This window comes from Pseudorca crassidens, chromosome 7 (assembly GCF_039906515.1).
Source record: "Pseudorca crassidens isolate mPseCra1 chromosome 7, mPseCra1.hap1, whole genome shotgun sequence".
In the NCBI taxonomy this organism is placed as follows: Eukaryota; Metazoa; Chordata; class Mammalia; order Artiodactyla; family Delphinidae; genus Pseudorca; species Pseudorca crassidens.
Window position 1 is genome coordinate 66297351 of NC_090302.1, and position 27431 is coordinate 66324781.

The following is a 27431-nucleotide window of genomic DNA, read 5'->3' on the forward strand; positions in this document are numbered from 1 at the left end:
AGTTGCCTGCCAACTCCATTCCTTGTAAGAGCTCTCTTGTAGACAGCTGCCTTCTTGAAGCATCCTCACATGATGGAGAGAGAGATCATCTTTCTCTCTAATCTCTCTGTCACTAATCCTATTCATGAGGGCCTTACCCTCATGACCTTCCAAAGGCCCTACCTCCAGATACCCTCACATTGGGGATTAAGGCTTCAACATATGGGTATGAAACTTTCAGTCCATAGCACCTTATTGTTAAGCACAGATTGCTGGGCTGTACCCTTGGAGTTTCTACCTTCAGGGTGGGAGGAAGATGGTGCATTTCTAACAAGTTCCTAGGTGATGCTGATGCTATTTCTTTCATGACCCACACTGAGTAGCACTGGATTAGAGTATGAGGTGTGTACATACTTGCATCGTAGGAGATAATTGCTCTGGTACCAAGCTAATTTGGAAGCTGTAATAATGCTTTTGTTTGGGGTTTGTGGCCTATAGTCTAATTTTATCCTTATCTCATTTAAAAGGACCACCAGAATTTATTTTGACAAGAGTTGGTATTTTTTAGGCTTGTTACAAAAGAGTGGATTAGAAAGACTTTATCCTCGTAAATTAAACTAATTCCTGGGAAGTTAAAAATAGATTCATGTATATTCAGGAAGGAATTTACAGAGGAAGTTTCTGACTGGAATTAATATCTTGGCTGTCTCAACCTGGGTCTTTGTCCTTGGCTAAACCCAGTCATGCCCTACCCTTTGGGATTTGAAGTTATTTTTCTCCTGATCCATATACAGTTGACCCTTGAGCAACCAGGGGTTAATCCCTGTATAATTTATAGTTGGCCTCCATATTCTTGGTATCTCTGCATCCACAGATTCAACCAACCATGGACCCTATAGTACTGTAGTGGTTACTATTGACAAACATCCGCAGATAAGTAGATATGCAGTTCAAACTTGCCTTGTTCATGGGTCAACTGTACCTTAAATGGATGTAGTATTCTTTTTCAATAGTTATGATTTTATAATGGTAAATTAAAACTTCAAGTGATATTTTGAAATTGTATGTTAGTAACAAGTGATAAAAAATATGTATTTTAATATATAAAATAGTTTTATAGATCAGTAAAAATAGTAAGATATAAAATAGTAGATACATTGACAGGCAATGGCAAATTAGGGGGGAAAAGGCATTTTAATTTCTGAAAGTATATTTAGTTTCACTGTTAATAAAAGAAACAAATAAAAAGAAAGCCTGGTTGAAGACAGTGGATTGTGATCATGCATTAAATGTGCTGATAATGCTTGGTAAAGAGGAAATAAAATAATAAAGCAGGATAAAGTGCAAACAGTAAAATTAGTAGACATAACATGTTTGTGGAATTTCAAACGTTGTTTATTCCAACTCTTCATCTACTGTGTGCCTACATCCAGAGGGCTGACCATGGCTAGAGAAAAACTTTGAACCATGATGACTGGTCTTATGTAAATTTATGACCATTAACCTCAGTGCTTAGTACTGCCTGGTAGTCGTCCTGTTTTTTTTTTTTTTTTTTTTTTGGTTTTCTGGCTCACTTACTATCCCAGTATCCTAGAAGACTATTTTATGCTTACTCACTTGTCAACTTCTTTTTTAATCTTTAAAAAAAAATGTTTTCAGCCACACCATATGGCTTATGGGATTTTAGTTCCCCAACTAGGGATTGAACTCACGGCCTCAGCAGTGAGAGTGCCGAGTCCTAACCATCGGACCACCAGGGAATTCCCAACTTCTAACACTTTGTTTCTCATTCTCACTCTCAGCTGGTAGCTGTTATAAATTTGTTAAATTAATACTTGTTAAGTAGAGCACAGGGTTGTGGATGGTGAGCCATGGTTCAACAACAGACCAGAAGAGAAATTGAAATAGAAAAATTTATTACTCAGAGGTCCTGGAGGAAGTACTTGGCATGCTTCAAGGGACAACACGGGGAGATCAAGGCAGAGTGCAGACAGAGAAGGACAGACCTGGGGTACATGCCTTTATTAAAGTTTATGGGTGGAGTACTTTCAGGTAAGCCCCACAGGGTGTCTTATCTAAGGGGCACATAAGGGAAAGGCATTGGAAGGCAGGGGAGACTACTAATCAAGGGCTATTGGGGAAGTCATATCAGGGACTTAAATTTACTTGTGACTCTGCAAACTGCTATCTCTAGGGCATGCGCTTGCATGAGGGACTAGAGTCAGTTTAAGTTTGCTTTTCTTTGAGTTATGCTCTTGCCTCAGTGCTTTGCACTTGTTACAGGTCCCGTGGCTTGGAAAACTCTTCTGTGAGAGCTCCATGTCTCTCACTTCCTTCCTTTAAGTCTCTACCCAAATACCACCTTTAAGGACAGTTATTTGTTAATTATTCAGTAGCAACATGCAACCTTCCTTTTACTCCCCAGTTTTCTAAAGCTAAGCATCTCTTTCTCTGTTACCCTAGTTCACTGTCCTTATTATACTTATAGCCAATTAACATATTATGTATTCACTTATTTATCATTTATTTTCAATATCCATAAACTAGAATGTTAATTCCATGAAGGCAACCACTTGGTTTATTTTGTTCACTGCAGTATCCCTGGTCCCTAAGAGAGTGCCTGTCATATGAGTGCTCAGTAAATTCTGATGGAATGTAGATATGGATTTTGGGGTTGGTATTTATTTTGTTAGGTACTCTTTTAGTCCGAGAACTCTATTTCTGTAACATTCTCAGCAATTATCTCCTAAAAATATTGCTTTATCTTTCATCCCACTATTATCTACTTCTAAAACTCTTTAGGCATATGTTGGAGTATCCCAGTTAAAACCTACATGTCTTAACTGTGGCTTCATATTTTTCATCTCATTGTTTTTCTATGCAGTATTCTGGATAAATCCCTCATTACTATCCTCCTTTTCACTAATTCTCTTCTTGTGTCTGTTTTGAGCTTAACCCATTTAATTGTTTTTTGATTCGTTGATCATAATTTTTATTTTCAAAGTTTTTTTTTTTTTTTTTTTTTTTGTGGTACGCGGGCCTCTCACTGTTGCGGCCTCTCCCATTGTGGAGCACAGCCTCCGGACGCACAGGCTCAGCGGCCATGGCTCACGGGCCTAGCCGCTCCGCGACATGTGGGATCTTCCCGGACCGGGGCACGAACCCGCGTCCCCTGCATCGGCAGGCGGACTCTCAACCACTGCGCCACCAGGGAAGCCCTCAAAATTTTTTTTTTAATGAAGTTCTATTTTTAAAAAATTTATTCATTTTATTTTTGGCTGCGTTGGGTCTTCGTTGTTGAGGGCTTTCTCTAGTTGTGGCGAGCTGGGGCTACTCTTCATTGTGGTACACTGGCTTCTCATTGCGGTGGCTTCTCTTGTTGCGGAGTACGGGCTCTAGGCACGTGTGCTTCAGTAGTTGTGGCACGCAGGCTCAGTAGTTGTGGCACACAGACTCAGTAGTTGTGGCTTGTGGGCTCTAGAGCACAGGCTCAGTAGTTGTGGTGCACAAGCTTAGTTGCTCTGCGGCATGTGGGATCTTCCCGGACTAGGACTCGAACCCGTGTCCCCTGCATTGGCAGGCAGATTCTTAACCACTGCGCCACCAGGGAAGTCCCGTATTTTCAAGGTTTCTAACAGATTGTTTAGATCTACTTGTTTTTGTTTTATTTCATGTTTTTGTTTATAATTCTAATCATTATTTTATGTCTTTAAAGATACTTATTTAAAAATCTTTTTCAGAGTGTTCTAATGTTTTCATTTTGTCTAGAATGATTGCTTCACATTATTGCATTAGTGTGTGCATGTTTTGTATTTGTGTGTAGAGCATGTTTTTCCTTAATGTGTTTTGGATTTTTTGTCTGTGGTCCCATCTTGTGTGAGAGGGTTGCTGTTACGGTTCTCATCCTCTTTCCCCACTACTCCTCCTTTTCTAATGCTTTTTTCTCTAGAAATTTTGTTATTGTCACTAAATTGTCACCGTCACTGCAACCCCCCATCCTGAAATAGGTTTTATATTGGTAGTTTGGGGCTCTTAGCCAACAGTACAACAGAGGATTTACTATACTTAGTACATGAGCTGTGGGGTGCTTTGGCTCAGCCTGTGATTGGATGCTGTATCTATAAACTTTTGCCTTTATAGACTTTCATGTAAGCCTTAATTCCAGGCAAGGATGGGCAGAAGTTTTTTCAGCCTTCTTTCAGGTGATGGGAATTCCACCCCAGTCTCTGGTTTAAAACAATGGGCCTGGCTATGCTTCTACTTATTGAGCAGGACATGTTTATTCCCTGTTGTCTCTAGGAGCCAGCCTCCTTTCCACCTTAGCCTGCATCTGGATCTGGACCGCAGACAGCAGCTTCATCCCCATTCATAGCATTGTACTTCTGTTTAGTTTGTGATCCTCAGGTGTGACTGTGTCTCCTTAATTTTTTGTGCTTTATGTTTTTCTATTAATACTGTAATTTAGAGAATATAGAAGAGCCTCAAAGTGTGAACTTACTATGCTAACTTATTGGAAATCTAATTTAAAAATTTTTAATGTATTATTATGCCATCTGCATCTATCTCCTTTAGTGGTGTGCTTTTTTTGTTTTTTTAATTGAAATATACTTGACAGATAATATTATATTAGTTTCAAGTGGACTACATCATGATTTAACATTTATATACATTATGGGATGATCATGATAAGTCTAGTAATCAACTGTCCCCATGCAAAATTATTACACTCTTATTTACCCTATTCTTTATCCTGTATGTTGCATCCCTGTGGTTTATTTATTTTATAACTGGAGGTTTGTACCTCTTAATCCAATTCACCTATTTGCCTCCCTCTCCTTCTCTGGCAACTACCTATTTATTCCCTGTATCTATGAGTCTTCTTCTGTCTTGTTCTGTTTGTGTTTTTTTTTTTCCTTCTGTTTTTCAGATGTCACATATAAGTGAATTCATATGGTATTTGTCTTTCTCTGTCTGACTTATTTCATTTAGCATAAGTCCTCCTAGATCCATTCATGTTGTTGCAAATGGCAAGGTTTCATTTTATTATACCTAAGAAATATGCCATTGTGTATATATACCACATCTTTATCCATTCATCTACTGATGGGCACTTAGGTTGCTTCCATACCTTGGCTATTGTAAATAATGCTACAATGATCATTAGTATGCTTATACCTTTTTGAACTAGTGTTTTTGTTTTCTTTGGGTAAATACCCAGAAGTGAAATTGCTGGATCATTATGGCAGTTCTATTTTAAACTTTTTAAATTTTTTGAGGAACCTCCATCCTGTTTTTCATAGTGGCTGCACCAGTTTACAGCCCCACCAGCAGTGCACATCCTCACCAATACTTGCTATTTGTTGTCTTTTTGATGATTGCCATTCTGACAGGTGTGAGGTGGTACGTCATTGTGGTTTTAATTTGCATTTACCTTGTGATTAGCAATGTTGAGCATCTTTTCATGTGTCTGTTAGCCATCTACATGTCTTCTTAGAAAAATGTCTATTCAGGTCATCTGCCTATTTTTTATCATTTTTTTTTTTGTTTTTTTCTTTCTGGTGTTCAGTTGTATGAATTCTTTGTATATTTTGGATATTAACCCCTTATCATCAGATATACTGTTTGTAAATATCTTCTTCTATTTAGTATGCTTCCTTTTTGTTTTGTTGATTGTTTCCTTCATTGTGCAAAAGTGTTTGAGTTTGATGTAGTCCCATTTTTTAATTTTGCTTTTGTTTGCCTTGCCTGAGGAGGCAGATCCAAAAAAATATGCTGTGACTGATGTCAGAGAACATAGTGCCTAGGTTTTCTTCTAGCAGTTTTATGGTTTCAGGTCTTTTATTTAAGTCTTTAATCCATTTTGAGATTTTTTTTTACGGTGTGATAAAGTGGTCCAGTTAGATTTTTTTTTTCTTTTTTTTTTGCATGTAGCTGTCCAGTTTTTCCAATACCATTTATTGAAGAGGTTGACTTTTCCCCATTGCATATTCTTTCCTCATTTGTTATAGATTAATTGACCACATAAACGTGGGTTTACTTTTGAGTTCTATTCTGTTCCATTGGTCTATGTGTCTGTTTTTGTGCCAGTACCATACTGTTTTGATTACTCTAGCTTTGTATTATGGTTTGAAATCAGAGAGTGTGATACCTTCAGCTTTGTTCTTCTTTCTCTAGATTGCTATGGCTATTCAGGGTTGTTTTGTGTTTCCATACAAATTGTAGAATTATTTGTTCTAGTTTTGTGAAAAGTGCCATTGGTATTTTGATAGGTATTACATTGTAGATTGCCTTGGGTAGTATGGTCATTTTAACGACATTGATTCTTCCAATCCAAGAACATGGTGGTATATCTTTTCATCTATTTGGGTCACCTTAAATTTCTTTCATCAGTGTCTTATAGTTTTCCTAGTATGAGTTTTCTACCTCTTTGGTTAGATTTATTCCTAGGTATTTTATTCTTTTTGATGCAATTGTAAATGGGATTTTTTTCTTAATTTCCCTTTCTGATAGTTACTTGTTAGTGTATAGAAATACAACTGATTTCTGTATGTTGATTTTGTATCCTGTAACTTTATTGAATTCATTTATTTGTTCTAAGTTTTTTTTGTAGCTTCTTTAGGATTTTCTATAGTATCATGCCATCTGCAAACAGTGGCAGTTTTACTTTTTCCTTTCCAATTTGGATTTGTTTTATTTATTTATTTTTCTAGTCTGATTGCTGTGGCTAAGACTTCTAATACTATTTTGAATGAAGTGCTGAGAGTAGGCATCCTTGTCTTGTTTCTGGTCTTAGAGGAAATGCTTTCAACTCTTTACCTTTGAGTATTATGTTGGCTGTGGGTTTGTCATATATGGCCTTTACTATGTTGAGGTAAGTTTCCTCTATTTCCGCATTCTGGAGAGTTTTTATTGTAAATAGGTGTTGAATTTTGTCAAAAGCTTTTTCTGCATCTACTGAGATGATCATATGATTTTTATTCTTCAGTTTGTTAAGGTGGTGTATCACATCGATTTTTGGGTATTGAACCATCCTTGCATCCCTGGGATAAATCCCACTTGATCATGGTGTGTGATCCTTTTAATGTATTGTTGAATTTGGTTTGCTAATATTTTGTTGAGGATTTTCAACAAAAAATCCTCTAATTTTCTTTTTTTGTCTTTGTCTGGTTTTGGTATCAGGGTGATCCTGGCCTTGTGGAATGAGTTTGGAAGCATTCCTCCCTCTGCAGTTTTTTGGAATAGTTTGAGAAGCCTATGTTTTAACTCTGCTTTAAATATTTGGTAGAATCCACCTGTAAAGCTGCCTGGGCCTGGACTTTTGTTTGTGGGGAGTCTTTTGATTACTGATTGAATTCCATTACTGTTAATTGGTCTGTTTATGTTTTCTGTTTCTTCCTGATTGTCTTAGGAGTCTGTATATTTCTGGGAATTTGTCTCCTTCTTTTAGGTTGTCCATTTTATTGGCATATAATTGTCCACAGTAACCTTTATGATCCTTTGTATTTTTACGGTGCTGGTCTTAACTTCTCCTTTCCCATTTCTGATTTTATTTATTTGGGCCATTTCTCTTTTTTTCTTAATGAGTCAGTTTTGGATGGAATGTTCTATATATATTGATTAATTACATCTGGTCTAACGTGTCATTTAAGGCCAGTGTTTCTTTATTGATTTCTGTCTATATGATCTGTCCATTGATATTAGTGCTGTGTTAAAATCCCCTACTGTTATTGTGTTACTGTCAGTTTCTCCCTTTATGTTTCTTAATATTTTCTTTATGTATTTAGGTGCTATTATGCTTTGTGCATGTATATTTACAATTATTATATCTTCTTGTTGGGTTGATCCCTTGATCATTATGTAATTTCCTTCCTTGTCTCTTGTTACAGTCTTTAAAGTCTATTTTGTCTGATATAAGTATTGCTACCCCAGCTTTGTTTTTGTTTTCATTTGAATGGAATTTCTTTCTCCATCCCCTCACTTTTAGTCTGTATCTACATCTGAAGTGAGTCTTGTAGGCAGCATAGATATAGAACTTATTTTTTGTCCATTCAGCCACTATTTGTCTTTTGATTGGAGCATTTAGTCCATTTACATTTAAAGTAATTATTTAATAGCTATGTATTTATTGCCATTTTGTTAATTGTTTGGGGATTGTTTTTGTAGGTCTTTTTTGTTCATTCTCTTCTTGTTCTTTTGTTTGCTCTCTTCCCTTATGATTTGATGACTATCTTTAATGTTATGTTTGGGTTTCTTTCTCTTTTTTGTTTGTGTATTTGGAATATGTTTTTGATTTGTGTTTACCATGAGGTTCATATATAACAACCTATATATATGTGATTAATTTAAGTTGGTGATCTCTTTAAGTTCAATACAGTCTAACAACCCTACATTTTTACTCCACCCATCCCCACATTTAATGTTTTTGATGTCATGTTTTACTTCTTTTTGTATCCTTTACATATTATAATAATTACTTAGTATGGATATAGATGATTTTACTATTTATGTCTTTTAACCTTCCTACTAGCTTTATCAGTGATTGATGTACTACCTTTACTGTATATTTATCTTCACCAGTGAGATTTTTCTTTCATAATTTTCATATTTCTAGTTGTGGCCTTTTTTTCTGCTTATGGAAGTTCCTTTAACTTTTCTTGAAAAGTCATTTTAGTGGTGCTGAACTCTTTTAGCTTTTGCTTGTCTGTAAAACTCTATCTTTCCTTCAAATCTGAATGATAGCCTTGCCAGGTAGAGTATTCTTGGTTGTAGACTTTTTCCTTTCATCACTTTGAATATATTGTGTAACTCTCTTCTGGCCTGCAGAGTTTCTGCTGAAAAGTCAGCTGATAGCCTATGTTAGTTCCCGTGTACTTAACAGGTTGCTTTTCTCTTGCTCCTTGTAAGAGTCTTTTATTTTAATTTTTGCCATTTTAATTATGATGTGTCTTGATGTGGACCTCTTTGGGTTCATCTTTTTGGGGAGTCTCTATGATTCCTGGCCTTGGATGTCTGTTTCATTCCCCAGGTTAAGGAATTTTTCTGGTATTATTTCTTCAAATAAGTTCCCTGCTACTTTGTCTCTCTCTTCTCCTCTGCCACCCCTATATGCAAATGTCAGTATGCTTGATGTTGTTCTAAAGGTCTCTTAAACTATTTTCCTTTTAAAAAATTCTTTTTTTCTTTTCTGCTTGGGAGAGTTCTACTACTCTGTCTTCCAGGTGCTGATCCTTTCCTCTGTATCATCTGATCTACTGTTGATTTCTTCTACTGTATCTTTTATTTCAGTTATTGTATTTTTCAGCTCTTGTTTGGTTTTTCTTTATATTTTTAAACTCCTGTTGGAATTTCCACTGTGTTCATCCAGTTTTCTCCCTAGTTCATTGAACCTGTTTTTGATCATTACTGAACTCTTTTTCAGGGAGATTGTTTATCTCCACTTTGTTTAGTTCTTTTTTTTTTCCTGAGGTTTTGTGTTATTTATTTGTTTGGAACATATTTCTGTTTCCTCATTTTGCCCTATTCTCTATGTTTATTTCTGTATGTTAGGTCAGTCAGTTACATTTCCCAATTTGGAGAAGTAGCCTTATGTAGGAGACACTCCATGGGGTCCAGTAGCACACTCCCCTCTCATCACCAGAGCTTTGTGCTCTAGGGGTTCTCCTTATGTTGGCAGCATGTACCCTTCTGTTGTGGTGGGGCCAACTACTGTGGATATGTTGTTAGGCAGAGTTGGCCCCTGGCCCAACTGGCTGTGAGGCTGTGCCTCATGCAGTGGCTGTAGGCCTGCTGGAGAAAAAGGTAGGTTTTCTGTGTCATTGGCTGTATGCCCAAGGGAGCCTGGGGCTGGGTCCTTGCATAGCTGTCTGTGCAGCCTGGGGTGATTTACAGCTGGTGCTAGCCCACAGGTGGGTGCCAAGTCCCCTGGTGCTAGTAGGGTAGAGGGAGGATTCCAAAATGGTACTTGCCAGTGCTGGTGTTATTGCAGTAGAACAAGTCCCCCAGAATGGCTGCCACCAGCATCTCTGTCCCCCAGGGGGTCTCAGTTGCCTCTTGCCTCTCCAGGAGGCTCTCCAAGACCAGCAAGTGGATCTGATCCAGACTCTTTTCATACCGCTGCCTCTGCACTGGAACTTGGATTATGTGAGATTTTGTGCATGCTTTTTAAAGGTGGAATCTCTGTTTCCTGTAGCTTCCAGCTCTCCTGAACATGAGCCCCACTGGTTTTCAAAGCCAGATGTTCTGTGGTATCATCATCTTGGTGTAGGATATCTGGGCTGGAGAGCTTGACATGGCACTCAGATCCCTTGCTCTTTGGAGAAGACCTCTAAAATTGTGATTATCCTCCCAGTTGGGGTCCACCAATCCTGGAGTGAGGATCCTGACTATATTGTGTCTCCACCCTTCCTAACCATCTTACTGTGGTTTCTTCATGTCTTTATTTGTGGAGTATCTTTTCTGCTAGTCTTCAGTTTACTCTCATAAATAGTTGCTTCATAAGTAGTTGTAATTTTCATGTTGTCCAGGGAGGGAGGTGAGTTCAGGGTCTTCCTACTCTGCCATCTTGGTCACCAGCAGTGGTATGCTTTTATGATTGGTGTCTCTTAATTCTAATATCCCCTGTGCCTTCTAAACTCCTTTGCTTCATCTCACTCTTTCTTAAATAAGGGTTCTTTCTTTCTTCCTACCTGTATACTTTGTGATTCATGAGTGATTTAGGTACAGATTTCATTTATTTTACCTATTTTTAAAGTTTAAAAATATATATAACTGAACACCCAATACAGTTCTCCCCCATTTATTTATTTATTTATTGGCCACACCCCACGGCATGTGGGATGTTAGTTACCCGACCAGGGATTGAACCTGTGTGCACTGCATTGGAAGTGCAGAGTCTTAACCACTGGACCGCCAGGGAAGTCCCCCCCCATTTATTTAATGTTGGTTATTAGTAAGTCTTTAGTTTTCTCTCTTTTGAGGCTTTTACTTTAAAAATGATAACTATTTTATTCTTAACATAATTGCATATATAAAGCGTTTACATTAACAAGAGCATATTGACATATTCAGTAATTATTTTAAATTTATGATATAGTGGCTGTTATAATCAAGATCAAATGTGTTTTAATATGTTTTGTAATACATCTAAATATAGAAACCAAACTTTTTTTTAGTATGAAGTTGTCTTAGTTGTCAGCAGTTGTAAGTTGTTGTCACTTGCCATGTGGTTTCTGATGAATTCTGAAAGGGCTGTCAACTTCTGATAATTTAATTTTCTATATTTTAATGTGATACTCATTATCAGGATGTGAAAATTTAAAGAATTGGCTACAAATTATGACTAATAAAATTTTAATATATATATTTTTTGTTTCTAGAGAAAAACAGAAATCTGAAGCAAAAGACAGAAAAGTTTTAGAAATTCTGCAAGTCAAGGATGCTAAAATAGAAGAATTGGAACAGGTTGGTGTTACAACAGAAAATACTAAATTTATAATATTTGTTCCAGGTAGTAGGTCTTTACAAATATTAAAAAATTTTTTTGCAATAATGTTCATAAAGAATATCAGGGTCTTTATGTCAAGCTATTACTATAGTCAGGTTACTATAGTACTTTAGTCAGTTATTCTTTGTTTTCTGAATTAATAGACTATGTTATATATACAATAAAACTCTTAAGATGATATTGTAATTTTATAGTAGTAACTATCAATCACTTTTTGTTGAAATCTGCTTTTTTTTTTTAGCAATTATCATTCACTTCTGAAACTTAGAAATTTTAAAACGGTTTAATTTGTAGAAAAGATCTGATTTAACAACTGGGATGATTCTATTTTGATCTTTTGAAAACTTGCATTTTCAAATTATGCAATTCTATAATTGTAATTATACAATTATATATAACTATATATTTTAAATTATATGTAATTATGTACTCAGTATATTATCACTACAAAAATTCATGTGGTCATTGCTTCCAGGAATAATCTTCAAGGTATTAACATCTTAAAAATAAAGGTGAAAGAAATTTAAGAATGGCCTATATCATGATATACTATTTAAATTTATTTTATACCCAGTAGCTCTTTATAGGCTAAATTATCTGTATTTTCTAGATAAATGAAGGTTCTTTCTGGCACCTATGCTCTTCCGACTTCTTACTCTATTTTCCTTCCTAGCCAATTAAACAATCATGAGAACTTTCATCAAAGGTTGGTTATTGTTATTAAGTTGTTTTATTAAAGGACTAAAAATGGAAGTTAATGTAGGTAAAAGATTAAATAATTTGTTCATTCTCTACATCCATATAAACTTGTTCTAAAATTGAATATAGATTCCTATATGACATATAAATTTGAAATTTATACCTTTTCCAGCATTGTATTTTCCTTATGAAAATGTCATAATTGGTGCTATAGTGATAAAATTTTAAAAATAACTTTTTAGTTTATTTTGAGAAAAACAGTTGTATTTGCCACTCGAATATCAAACAATATCCAAATGAATTTTAATATAGATAATTATTGCCATATGCCTCGTATATTAATTAGGCTAGTCTAAGCTGCCTAATAAATACAATGTTAAGACTTGGAAGTGGCAAACATCATTTGTACCAGCATTTCATTGAGAAAAACCAGTCATGGCCACCGCAAGATTCAGGGGATTTGGGAAAATGTAGATCCAGGCTGAGCAATGTCTTCCTCAGTCACAGGTCTGTTCTGTGGAGGGGAATGGATTTTGGCACTCTTTTTGATATCCTTTGGCATTAAGTTTGCAATGCTTTAGGGAATGCTTAGTTTACCAGGTCTAGATAGTAATAGCATAACATTATAAAAAATGTTGACTTTCTTAAATGACAATATATTTTTCTTTTGTCTTTGCTAAATTCTTTTTCTACTTCCTTTTCCTTGGGTAGATATTATTTCACTATTTACTTTTTGAGTAGAATCACTTAGCTCATAAAATATTAAATGCCCATGAGAGAAATTATTTGTTTTTTAGGCACCTAATTTGTTTTCTAGGGCCTTTAATTTCTTAGCCTAAACCATGTATACTTTTGTACAATAATGCTTGTCACTTTCTACAGGGTATATTTTCAGTTTAATTCAACAAATTGCTGTATTAAATGTAGACATTATCTTGTGATGGTACTGTGGAAAATTCAGAGTTAAATTTCTTGCCTTTAATGATTTCTAAGTCTCTATGAGCAGTAGGGTGGGGATAAAAGTGAGGTGCAAGTAACCATATTCTGCTACATTAGATTAAGGTTCTGTGAGGGTGGGGACCCTTGTATACCCAACATCTAATATTTACCATATTGCCTGATTTATAATAGATGCTCTTTGAATATTTTTAAATGTGTGACTTAAATTGAATAAAACCAATGTATTTTAAGTGCCATGAGAGAATCACAAGCAGAGTGCTATAAAGATTCAAAGGAAGGAGAGATTAAATTCTGTGGAGAGGTCTTAAGGTATTCAAATGGTTTTAATAGGTAGAGATTATAGGAGGATTTGCCCATGGTGAACATCAGGCAAAATTCTTGAAGGTGGGAGTATAGAGTATGTTTGGGTGATACTGAAATTTATAGTTTGTTTCATAGATAATATGTAGCAGTGTAGGCTAAGATGAATATTATATTGGACCTGTATTAAGGAAAGGCCTTTATTGCTAGAATGAAGTAGTTGGACTTACAGGCCAAAGGAATCTATCTAAGCTTTTCATTCACTTAAGTTAATTAATCTGTAATCTCTGAAAATAAAACTGATAATCCAGTATACAATTAGAAAAAGAAAAGCAGAAAGTAGAATGATCTGTAAGAAGATTATTTCATAGTATAAGAGTAATAACATGAACCTGAACTATTAGTTTTGCAAGAATTAAAGATATATAAATTAGAACCATAAGGAACAGACAGTAATTTGAAAGTGACTCTTAGGTTTTCAGCCTGGAGAATCCAGGGGAGCAGTGGCGTTGTTGTCAGAAACAGGGTTATTATAAAGAGGTACAACAACTTACTGTGAGGATGACTTCTGAGCTTCTTTTAGACAATTTGTGTTTTAGTTATTGGTGGGAATTCCATTTAGAGATTTTTAAGCAAACCATTGAAAGCATGGATCCAATCCTTGGGAAGGAGTTTTCTCCTTGATATATAGATATCTAATGTTATAGTTAGAGGGAAGACTTTAAACGGAATTCTAAGAACTAGATATTTGCTGATATTATTAATGGGTGAGAGGAAGAACAAGTTTCGGTTAAAGAGATGAAAAGACTGTTCAGAGAAGTAGAAAGAGAGAAGTATAATGTCATATGTCATGAATTGAGAGAGGACAGTTTCAAGAAACAAAAGGTGGTTAATGTAAAATGTTACAAAATTCATGAGGTTTGTGAAAAAATATTAAATTCAACAATCATGAAGTTTTTAGTGATTTTAGAAAGCAACACAAGTGGAATGGTATATGACATTTTAAGAGATCACTGAATTCTTAGAAAGTAGTGGAAACAAATGAGGAAATTTAACAGTGCAGAGAAAGAAATTTTTGCATTTAAAAAATGTTAGGCAAAATATTTGAAAGTAGTGGAGAAGGAAATTAAAATACAATACAAGGAGACTTAATTTAGTTAACAGAATTCTAGTTGAAGGTGGAGACCATGAGATCAAGAAGATAACAAGATTTAATACATTTATTCTAATTTTTTCATCTTTAGTCATTCAGATTATATCTTAATTTTCTTCTTAAACTATTATCTTTCCTCCAGCATTCTTTCAGTTAAATTTGTTATATATTTGTTCATCCTTTAACATTGCATATTTAGATGAATCTCTTGTATATACTATTTGGTTGAACTTTGTGTCTTGACTCAATATTTACGTCTTTACCTTTTTAAAGATAAGTTTATTCCATCTGCGTAAGATCTGATATACTTATTTGATCTTTGTTCTCTGATTGACCTTAGGCTTTCTGCTTTAGTATTTTCTTTGTCTTTTTAAAATTTGCCACATATCTGTCTTCTCTTCATTTGTGTGTGTGTGTATATGTGCATGCACTCTTACGTTGATAATTTGGAAGGTTTAGGGTCTGTATCAGTTCTTGTGATTAAATTTATTATTTTATATATAATATTTAACACTATACTTTTTAAAATTGAAGTATAGTTGATTTACAATCTTATGTTAGCTTAAGGTATATAGCAAAGTGATTCAGTTATATATATGTGTGTATACATATATGTATATATATTCTTTTTCAGATTATTTTCCACTATCGGTTATTACAAGATATTGAATATAGTTCCCTGTGCTATACAGCAGGTCTTTGTTGTTTATCTTCTTTATATATAGTGGTGTGTAGCTGTTAATCCCAAACTCCTAATTTATCCAGCCCTCCCTTTTCCCTTTGGTAACAATGTTTGCTTTCTATGTCTGTGAGTCTGTTTCTGTGTTGCAAATAAGTTCATTTGTGTCATTCTTTTGGATTCCACATATAAGTGATATCATGTGATACTTGTGTTTGAACACTATACATCTTGATGCTAACATATTCTAAAAAATATGAATAGTATCTCTCAACTGCATACTGTAAAAAGAAAATGAGAAAATTAGCAAATTTTTACTTATTCATCCTTTCTCCTCCATTTTGAAGTGAACTTAAAGAGAGTAATTGGAGGACTTAATTTCCTGTTCTTAGCATTGTTGGTTGTATTTTTTTATATTGTCAAGATTTCTAGTGTTTATGTTTCATAACCATTTTCTCTATTATTTTCTCTTATAAATTCTTCGGGAAGATATCTTGTGGTACATTAGTTTTTCTCCTGCTGTATAACAAATTAAAGCCTTAAAAGAATGTACACATTTATTAAATTGCTGTGGGTCAGGAGTCTGGGCATAGTTTAGGTGGGTCCTCTGCTCATTATCTCGATTGTAATTGAGTTTTCAATTGGCTTATGTTTTCATCTGGAGGCTTAATTTGGGAAGAATCTCCTTCTAAGCTTATTCAGGTCGTTGACAGAATCCAAGTCCTTGCAATTTTAAGACTGAAGTCCTAAACAGGAACAAAGTCTGTAATAGGATTCTCCAGAGAAACAGAACTAATTTTGTGTGTGTGTGTGTGTGTAGAGATAGATAGATAAATAAAGATATGAGAGAGAGACAGAGAGAGACTGAGAAGTTGATTTTAAGGCGTTGTTTCATGTATTGATAGTTGTGGGCTGGCAAATCTAAATTATGCATAACAAACTGGAGACCCAGGGAAGAGTTGATATTGCAGCTGAACCCAAAAGCATTCTGGAGGCAAAATTCCTTCCCCCTCAGAGGATTAGTTCTTTTTTGTAAGGTCTTAAATTGGTTGTATGAGACCCATTCACATTATGGAGGCGTTATCTGTTTTACTCAAAGTCTACTGATTTAAATGTTAATCACATCTACGAAACACTTTCACAGCAACATCTAGATTGGTGTTTGATTAAAAACTGGTTATTTGGGCTTCCCTGGTGGCGCAGTGGTTGAAAGTCCGCCTGCCGATGCAGGGGACACAGGTTCGTGCCCTGGTCCGGGAAGATCCCACATGCCGTGGAGCGGCTAGGCCCATGAGCCATGGCCACTGAGCCTGCGCGTCCGGAGCCTATGCTCCACAACGGGAGAGGCCACGACAGTGAGAGGCCCGCGTATCGCAAAAATACCCAAAAAACAAAAAACAACTGGTTATCATGGGTAGAGTGGTTTAACCAAGTTGACACATAAAATTAACCAAATGGGTAAAATGTACTGAGAGAAAGGTCTTTAGTGTGAGGTTTTATGTTTATCTGCTAGGGGTTAGGCTTTGTTTACTGTTTGTTTAGCAAAGGCTAACGTTTGCTTTGGTGTCCTTTTTATTTGGGTTTCTTTTTTTTAACATCTTTATTGGGGTATAATTGCTTTAAAATGGTGTTAGTTTCTGCTTTATAACAAAGTGAATCAGTTATACATATACATATGTTCCCATATCTCTTCCCTCTTGCGTCTCCCTCCCTCCCACCCTCCCTATCCCACCCCTCCGGGCAGTCACAAAGCACTGAGCTGATCTCCCTGTGCTATGCGGCTGCTTCCCACTAGCTGTCTACCTTACGTTTGGTAGTGTATATATGTCCATGCCTCTCTCTCGCTTTGTCACAGCTCACCCTTCCCCCTCCCCATATCCTCAAGTCTGTTCTCTAGTAGGTCTGTGTCTTCATTCCTGTCTTACCCCTAGGTTCTTCATGACATTTTTTTTCTTAAATTCCATATATATGTGTTAGCATATGGTATTTGTCTTTCTCTTTCTGACTTACTTCACTCTGTATGACAGAATCTAGGTCTATCCACCTCATTACAAATAGCTCAATTTTGTTTCTTTTTATGGCTTAGTAATATTCCATTGTATATATGTGCCACATCTTCTTTATCCATTCATCTGATGATGGGCACTTAGGTTGTTTCCGTCTCCGGGCTATTGTAAATAGAGCTGCAGTGAACATTTTGGTGCGTGACTCTTTTTGAATTATGGTTTTCTCAGGGTATATGCCCAGTAGTGGGATTGCTGGGTCATATGGTAGTTCAATTTTTAGTTTTTTAAGGAACCTCCATACTGTTCTCCATAGTGTCTGTACCAATCACATTCCCACCAGCAGTACAAGAGTGTTCCCTTTTCTCCACACCCTCTCCAGCATGTATTGTTTCTAGATTTTTTTTTGATGGCCATTCTGACTGGTGTGAGATGATATCTCATTGTAGTTTTGATTTGCATTTCTCTAATGATTAATGATGTTGAGCATTCTTTCATGTGTTTGTTGGCAGTCTGTATATCTTCTTTGGAGAAATGTCTATTTACGTCTTCTGCCCATTTTTGGATTGGGTTGTTTGTTTTTTTGTTATTGAGCTTCACGAGCTGCTTGTAAATTTAGGAAATTAATCCTTTGTCAGTTGCTTCATTTGCAAATATTTTCTCCCATTCTGAGGGTTGTCTTTTAGTCTTGTTTATGGTTTCCTTTTCTGTGCAAAAGCTTTGAAGTTTCATTAGGTCCTATTTGTTTATTTTTGTTTTTATTTCCATTTCTCTAGGAGGTGGGTCAAAAAGGATCTTGCTGTGATTTATGTCGTAGAGTGTTCTTTCTGCCTGTGTTTTCCTCTAAGAGTTTGATAGTTTCTGGCCTTACATTTAGGTTTTTAATCCATTTTGAGCTTATTTTTGTGTATGGTGTTAGGGAGTGATCTAATCTCATACTTTTACATGTACCTGTCCAGTTTTTCCAGCACCACTTATTGAAGAAGCTGTCCTTTCTCCACTGTACATTCCTGCCTCCTTTATCAAAGATAAGGTGACCATATGTGTGTGGGTTTATCTCTGGGCTTTCTATCCTGTTCCATTGATCTATCTTTCTGTTTTTGTGAAAGTACCATACTGTCTTGATTACTGTAGCTTTGTAGTATAGTCTGAAGTCAGGGAGCCTGATTCCTCCAGCTCCATTTTTCGTTCTCAATATTGCTTTGGCTATTCGGGGTCTTTTGTGTTTCCATAGAAATTGTGAAAGTTTTTGTTCTAGTTCTGTGAAAAATGCCAGTGATAGTTTGATAGGGATTGCATTGAATCTGTAGATTGCTTTGGGTAGTAGAATCATTTTCACAATGTTGATTCTTCCAATCCAAGAACATGGTATATCTCTCCATCTATTTGTATCATCTTTAATTTCTTTCATCAGTGTCTTATAATTTTGTACATACAGGTCTTTTTTCTCCTTAGGTAGGTTTATTCCTAGATATTTTATTCTTTTTGTTGCAATGGTAAATGGGAGTGTTTTCTTGATTTCACTTTCAGATTTTTCATCATTAGTGTATGGGAATGCCAGAGATTTCTGTGCATTAATTTTGGATCCTGTTACTTTACCAAATGCATTGATTAGCTCTAGTAGTTTTCTGGTAGCATCTTTAGGATTCTCTATGTATAGTATCATGTAATCTGCACACAATGACAGCTTTACTTCTTCTTTTCCGATTTGGATTCCTTTTATTTCTTTTTCTTCTCTGATTGCTGTGGCTAAAACTCCCAAAACTACGTAGAATAAGAGTGGTGAGAGTGGGCAACCTTGTCTTGTTCCTGATCTTAGTGGAAATGCTTTCAGTTTTTCACCATTGAGGACGATATTGGCTCTGGGTTTTTCATATATGGCCTTTATTATGTTGAGGAAAGTTCCCTCTATGTCTACTTTCTGCAGGGTTTTTATCATAAATGGGTGTTGAATTTTGTCGAAAGCTTTCTCTGCATCTATTGAGATGATCATATGGTTTTTCTCCTTCAATTGGTTAATATGGTTTATTACATTGATTGATTTGCGTATATTGAAGAATCCTTGCATTCCTGGAAGAAACCCCACTTGATCATGGTGTATGATCCTTTTAATGTGCTGTTGGATTCTGTTTGCTAGTATTTTGTTGAGGATTTTTGCATCTATGTTCATCAGTGATATTGGCCTGTAGTTTTCTTTCTTTGTGACATCCTTGTCTGGTTTTGGTATCAAGGTGATGGTGGCCTCGTAGAATGAATTTGGGAGGGTTCCTCCCTCTGCTATTTTTTGGAAGAGTTTGAGAAGGATAGGTGTTAGCTCTTCTCTAAATGTTTGACAGAATTCGCCTGTGAAGCCATCTGGTCCTGGGCCTTTGTTTGTTGGAAGATTTTTAATCACAGTTTTAATTTCAGTGCTTGTGATTGGTCTGTTCATATTTTCTATTTCTTCCTGATTCATTCTTGGCAGGTTGTGTTTTTCTAAGAATTTGTCCATTTCTTCCAGGTTGTCCATTTTATTGGCATGTAGTTGCTTGTAGTAATCTCTCATGATCTTTTGTATTTCTGCAGTGTCAGTTTTTACTTCTTCTTTTTCATTTCTAATTCTATTGATTTGAATCTTCTCCCTTTTTTTCTTGATGAGTCTGGCTGTTTATCTATTTTGTTTTCTTGAGAGACTTCTTAGATATCATCTGAAACACAAAGGTCTTTCAGTTGTATTACCTTTTTATTATACCGAAGCCCTATTGATGAAACCTATTGTGAGGTGTCTGGGGAGGGGAAGTATTCCATAGTCTTATGTTTAGGTCTCAGTCTTTTAGTGAGCTTGTGCCCCTAGGCTCTGACCTTCACAAGTGCTTCTCAGTTTTTTCTCCTTTAGGAAAGATTGGAAGGCTAGAGGGTTTTGGAGTTGGGTTTTTACACCCTGGGGGTTGGTTAGTCTCTGGTAAAATTCCAGCAGGCTTTGGTAAAATAATTTCTCTTGAGGAGAGGCCTTGTTAAGAAATATATACTTAGGGGAAATTTTATTTTATTTTATTTTTAAATTAGTTTTTATTGGAGCATAGTTGCTTTACAATGTTGTGTTAGTTTGTACTGTACAGCAAAATAAATCAGCTCTACTTATATATATATCCCCTCTTTTTTGGATTTCCTTCCCATTTAGGTTACCGCAGTGCATAAAGTAGAGTTCCCTGTGTGATACAGTATGTTCTCATTAGTTATCAATTCTACACATAGTATCAATTGTGTATATATGTCAATCTGAATCTCCCAGTTCCTCCCACCCCCACCCTTTCTTCCTTGGTATCCATACATTTGTTCTCTACGTCTCTGTCTCTCTTTCAGCTTTGCAAATAAGATAGTCTGTGACATTTTTGTAGATTCCACATGTATGTCTTAATGTACGATGTTTGTTTTTCTCTTAATGACTTTCTTCACTCTTTATGACGCTCTCTAGGTCCAACCATGTCTCTGCAAATGACCCAGTTTTGTTCCTTTTTATGGCTGAGTAATATTCCATGGTATATATATGTACCACATCTTCTTTATCCACTCCTCTGTTGATAGACATTTAGGTTGCTTCCATGTCCTGGCTTTTGTAAACAGTGCTGTAATGAACATTGGGGTGCATGTGTCTTTTTGAATTATGATTTTCTCAGGGTATATGCCCAGTAGTGGGATTGCTGGGTCGTATGGTAGTTCTAGTTTTACTTTTTTGAGGAACCTCCATACTGTTCTCCATAGTGGCTGTATCAGTTTACATTCCTACTAAGAGTGCATGAAGGTTCCCTTTTCTCCACACCCTCTCCAGCATTTACTGTTTATAGATTTTTTGATGATGGCCATTCTGACTGGTGTGAGGTGATACCTCATTGTAGTTTTGATATGCATTTCTCTAATAATTAGTGATGTTGAGCATCTTTTCATGTGTCTGTTGGCCATATGTATGTCTTCTTTGGAGAAATGTCTATTTGGGTCTTCCATCCATTTTTTTTATTGGTTTTTTTCTTTTTTTGATATTGAGCTCCATGAGCTGCATGTATAGTTTGGAGATTAATCCTTTGTCAGTTGCTTCCTTTGCAAATATTTTCTCCCATTCTGAGGGTTGTCTTTTCGTCTTGTTTATGGTTTCCTTTGCTGTGCAAAAGCTTTTAAGTTTCATTAGGTCCCATTTGTTTATTTTTGTTTTTATTTCCATTACTCTAGGAGGTGGGTCAAAAAAGATCTTGCTATGATTTATGTCACAGAGTGTTCTGACTTTGTTTTCCTCTGAGAGTTTTATAGTGTCCAGTCTTATATTTAGGTCTTTAATCCATTTTGAATTTTTTTTTCTTTTGTAGGGTGTTAGGAAGTGTTCTAATTTCATTCTTTTACATGTAGCTGTCCAGTTTTCTTAGCACCACTTATTGAAGAGACCGTCTTTTCTCCATTGTGTATCCTTGTCTCCTTTGTCATAGACTAGTTGACCATAGGTGCGTGGATTTAATCTCTGGGCTTTCTATCCTGTTCCATTGATCTATATTTCTGTTTTTGTGCCAGTACCATGTTGTCTTGATTACTGTAGCTTTGTGTATAGTCTGAAGTCAGGGAACCTGATTCCTCCACCTCCATTTTTCTTTCTCAAGATTGATTTGGCTCTTCGGGGTCTTTGTGTTTCCATAAAAATTGTAAAATTTTTTGTTCTAGTTCTGTGAAAAATGCCAGTGGTAGTTTGATAGGGATTGCATTGAATCTGTAGATTGCTTTGGGTAGTATAGTCATTTTCACAATGTTGATTCTTCCAATCCAAGAACATGGTATATCTCTCCATCTGTTTGTATCATCTTTAATTTCTTTCATCAGTGTCTTATAGTTTTCTGCATACAGGTCTTTTGTCTCCCTAGGTAGGTTTATTCCTAGATATTTTATTCTTTTTGTTGCAATGGTAAATGGGAGTGTTTCCTTAATTTCTCTTTCAGATTTTTCATCATTAGTGTATGGGAATGCCAGAGATTTCTGTGCATTAATTTTGTATCCTGCTACTTTACCAAATGCATTGATTAGCTCTAGTAGTTTTCTGGTAGCATCTTTAGGATTTTCTATATATAGTATCATATCATCTGTAAATGGTGACAGTTTTACTTCTTCTTTTCCACTTTGAATTTCTTTTATTTCTTTTTCTTCTCTCATTTCCATGGCTGAGACTTCCAAAACTATGTTGAATAAATAGTGGTGAGAGTGGGCACCCTTGTCTTGTTCCTGATCTTAGAGGAAATGTTTTCAGTTTTTCACCATTGAGAATAATGTTGGGTGTGGGTTTGTCGTATATGACCTTTATTATGTTGAGGTAGAGTCCCTCTATGCCCACTTTCTGGAGAGTTTTTTTTATCATAAATGTGTGTTGAATTTTGTCAGAAGCCTTTTCAGCATGTGTTGAGATGGTCATATGGTTTTTGTTCTTCAGTTTGTTAATATGGTATATCACATTGATTTGTGTTTATTGAAGAATCCTTGCATCCCTGGGATAAACCCCACTTGATCATGGTGTTTGATCCTTTTTATGTGTTGTTGGATTCATTTTGCTAGTATTTCATTGAGGATTTTTGTGTCTATGTTCATCAGTGATATTGGCCTATAGTTATCTTTTTGTGATATCTTTGTCTGGTTTTGCTATCAGGGTGATGGTGGCCTTGTAGAATGAGTTTGGGAGTGTTCTACCCTCTGCAATTTTTGCAAGAGTTTGGGAAGAATAGGTGTTAGCTCTTCCCTAAATGTTTGATAGAATTCGCCTGTGAAGGCTTCTGGTTCTGGAGTTCTGTTGGTTGGAAGATTTTTAATCACAGTTTCAATTTCATTACTTGTGATTTGTCTGTTTATGTTTTCTATTTCTTCCTGGCTCAGTCCTGGGAGGTTGTCCTTTTCTAAGAATTTGTCCATTTTTTCCATGTTGTCCATTCTATTGGCATATAGTTGCTTGTAGTAGTCTCTATGATCCTTTGTATTTCTGCGGTGTCAGCTGTAACTTCTCCTTTTTCATTTCTAATTTTATTGATTTGAGTCCTCTCCCTTTTTTCTTGTGGAATCTGGCTAAAGGTTTATCAATTTTGTTTACTTTTCAGAGAACCAGCTTTTAGTTTTATTGATTTTTGCTATTGTTTCCTTCCTTTCTATTTCATTTATTCTGCTATGGTATTTATGATTTCTTTCATTCTACTAACTTTGGGTTTTGTTTGTTCTTCTTTCTCTAGTTGCTCTAGATGTAAGGTTAGGTTGTTTATTTGAGATTTTTCTTGTTTCTTGAGGTAAGATTGTATTGCTATAAACTTCCATCCTAGAACTGCTTTTGCTGCATCCCATAAGTCTTGGGTTGTCATGTTTTTGTTGTCATTTGTTTCTTATTATTTTCTGATTTTCTCTTTAATTTATTCAGTGATCTCTTGGTTATTCAGTTGCATATTGTTTAGCCTCCATGTGTTTATGGTTTTTACATTTTTTTCCCTGTAATTGATTTCTGATCTCATAGTGTTATGGTTGGAAAAGATGCTTGATACGATTTCAGTTTTCTTAAATTTACTGAGACTTGATTTATGAGCCAGGATGTGATCTCTCCTGGAGAATGTTTTGTGTGCACTTGAGAAGAAAGTGTATTCTGCTGCTTTTGGATGGGATGTACTATAAATGTCAGTTAAGTCTATCTGGTCTGATGTGTCATTTAAGTCTTGTGTTTCCTTATTAATTTTCTGTCTTGCTGATCTGTCCATTGGTGTAAGTGGAGTGTAAACGTCCCCCACTATTATTGTGTTACTGTCAAATTCCCCTTTTATGGCTGTTAGCATTTACCTTATGTATCGAGGTACTCCTACATACCTCGGGTGCATAAATATTTACAATTCTTATATCTTTTTCTTGGATTGATCCCTTGATCACTATGTAGTGTCCTTCCTTTTCTCTTGTAATAGTCTTTATTTTAAAGTCTCTCTTCGGGCTTCCCTGGTGGTCCAGTGGTAGAGAATCCACCTTCCAATGCAGGGGATGCAGGTTTAATCCCTGGTTGGGGAACTAAGATCCCACATGCCGTGGGGTAACTAAGCCCGTGTGCTTTAACTATTGAGCTTGGACGCCTCAACTGCAGAGCCTGTGTGCCACAAGTACAGAGCCCACGTGCCCTGGAGCCCATGTACCACAGCTAGAGAGAAGTTTGCGTGCCACAACTAGAAAGAAGCCTGCATGCTGCAATGAAGAGCGCGTGTGCTGCAACTAAATATACTGCATGCTGCAACGAAGATCTTGCCTGCTGCAAGTAATACCCGGCACAGCCAAAAAATAAAATGGAAAAAGATAATAAAGTCTATCTTGTGTGGTATGAGTATTGCTACTCCAGCTTTCTTATGATTCCCATTTGCATGGAATATCTTTTTCCATCCCCTTACTTTCAGTCTGTATGTGTCCCTAGGTCTGAAGTGGGTCTCTTGTAGACAGCATATACACGGGTCTTGTTATTGTGTCCATTCAGCCAGTCTTTGTCTTTTGGTTGGAGCATGTAATCCATTTACATTCAAGGTAATTATCGATATGTATGTACATTCAAGGTAATTATCGATATGTATATTCCTATTACCATTTTCTTAATTGTTTTGTTTTTGTAGGTCTTTTTCTTCTCTTGTGTTTCCTGCCTAGAGAGTTCCTTTAGCATTTGTTGTAGAGCTGGTTTGGTGGTGCTGAATTCTCTTAGCTTTTGCTTGTCTGTAAAGCTTTTGATTTCTCCATTAAATCTGGATCAGATCCATGCTGGGTAGAGTAGTCTTGGTTGTAGGTTTTCCCCTTTCATCACTTTAAATATGTCCTGCCACTCCTTTTTGACTGCAGTGTTTCTGCTGAAAAATGAGCTGATAACCTTATGGGGATTCCCTTGTAGTTTATTTGTTGCTTTTCCCTTGCTGCTTTTAATATTTTTTCTTCGTATTTAATTTTTTTTAGCTTGATAACATGTGTCTTGGCATGTTTTTCCTTGGATTTATCCTGTATGGGACTCTTTGTGCTTCCTGGACTTGGGTGGCTATTTCCTTTCCCATGTTAGGGAAGTTCTTGAGTATAATCTGTTCAGATATTTTCTTAGGCCCTTTCCCTTTCTCTACTTCTTCTTCTGGGACCCCTATAATTCGAATATTGGTGCATTTCGTGTCCCAGAGGTCTCTGAGACTGTCCTCATTTCTTTTCATTCTTTTTTCTTTATTCTGCTCTGCATCAGTTATTTCTACCATTCTGTCTTACAGGTCACTTATCTGTTCTTCTGCCTCAGTTTTTCTGCTATTGATTCCTTCTAGGGTATTTTTCATTTCAGTTATTGTGCTGTTCATTACTGATTGTTTGTTCTTTGGTTCTTCTAGGTCCTTGTTAAATATTTCTTTTATCTTCTTGATCCATGCCTCCATTTTGTTTCTGAGATCTTGGATCATCTTTACTATCATTACTCTGAATTATTTCTCGGGTAGATTACCTATTTCCTCTTCATCTGTTTGGTTTTGTGGGATTTTACCTTGCTTCTTCATCTGCAGCATATTTCTCTGTCATCTCATTTTGTCTAACCTGCTTTGTTTATGGTCTCCTTTCTGTGGGCTGCAGGGTTGTGGTTCCTCTTGCTTCTGTGGTCTGCCCTCTGGTGAGTGATGTTGGTCCAGGGGCTTGTGTAGGTGTCCTGGTGGGAGGGACTGGTGCTTACGCTCTGGTGGGTGGATCTGAGTGTTTTGCCTCTAATGGCAGGCCTGCATCAGGTCATGTGTTTTGGGGAGTCTGTGAGCTTAGTATGACTTTAAGCAACCTGTCTGTGGACGGGTGGGGCTGTGTTCATGTCTTGCTGGTTGTTTGGTGTGAGGTGTCCAGCACTGGAGCCTGCAGGCAGTTGGGTGGAGCCAGGTCTTGGTGTTGATATGGATACCTCCAGCAAAGCGCACTCCAATTAATATTCCCTGGTCCTGGGAATTCTCTGGTGGTCCAGCATGCTGGACTCTGTGCTCACACCACGGAGGCCCAGGCCTGACCCCTGGCCGGGGAACCAAGACCTTGGAAGCTGCACAGTGTGACCAGAGAAATAAGAAAAAAAAGGAAAGAAAAAAACCCAAAAAGTAAAGAAAACTAACAGAGGAATAAAGCCTAAGACAAATAGCAAAAACAAAAGCAAACGAACAGCAGCAACAACAACACAACACACACACACAGAAAAAAAATAAGAGAACAAACAAACAAAAGAATTCAAAAATGAGAGAAATCAATATGGACTAAAGTAATAACAAAAACTGAAAAATAAAACAGAAAGGAAGCAAGCAAAAAAGTGAAGAAAACATAAAATATATACATGAAAGCAATAAAAATAAAATAAAACAAAAATCAAAGAACCAAAACCAGAGAAAAACCCCAAAACAACCAAAAAGTAAAATAAAAATAGAAAAATTAAAAATATATATATTAAAAAAATAAGAATAAAAGATAAAAAATAATTAAAGCAACAATACCAACAACTGAACAGAATGAAACAAACAATAAAAGCATAACAGTAATAAATATATTTTCTTGGGGCATCCTCTCTCAGTGTCCTTGCTCCCACAGTGAGCCATAGCCAATCCCCGCCTCCCAGGGAGGCCTTCCAATACCTCTGCATAGGTCTCTACACCTGCTGTGGGCACTGTGGGGTCAGCTCATAGTCTGACCTGGCCTGACTCTCCAGTGTACTTGCCCTCAAAGTCCACTGCTGTGAAAGCTATACTGAACTCAATTGTTGGAACATTCATCTATTCAGGTATCTCACAGATGCAAGATTTACCAACCCGATCTTGGGGATTTAATCTGCAGCTTCTGCAACTGCATGGAAAGATTTCCGTTCCTCTTCCTTAGTTGCACTGTCCCTGGGGCTCAGCTTCGGTTTTGATCCCTTCTCTGCATGTGCGCCACCTTCCTTCCTTGCCCAGGCAAGAGGGAGTGGAAGCAGCAGCTGATTGGGTCACACTTATTCAGGCCAGGGAGGGGTACGGCGGCTACAGTTGGGGGGCGGCCACAATTGGGGTGTGTGCGAGTTACCTGCGGCAGCCGGGACCAGCAGGCGGTTGCAACAGACTGTGGCGCACTGGCTCTGGTGGGAGTCCCCCTCCCAGTACCCGTGGATGCAGGAGCTGGCGTGTGAGGGTG

The 27431-nt window shown here is 36.6% G+C and overlaps 1 protein-coding gene across 7 annotated transcripts in view; it reads left to right on the top strand.

Annotated features, from left to right (window-relative positions):
• The window catches only part of CNTLN (centlein), a 328541-nt gene that overhangs the window by 72311 nt on the left and 228799 nt on the right, over nt 1-27431 (top strand). For all 7 annotated transcript variants that reach the window (XM_067744463.1, XM_067744465.1, XM_067744462.1 and 4 more), the window contains exon 3: nt 11355-11439. In XM_067744463.1, the coding sequence (XP_067600564.1) occupies nt 11355-11439 (85 nt within the window). The remainder of the gene's footprint in view (nt 1-11354; nt 11440-27431) is intronic.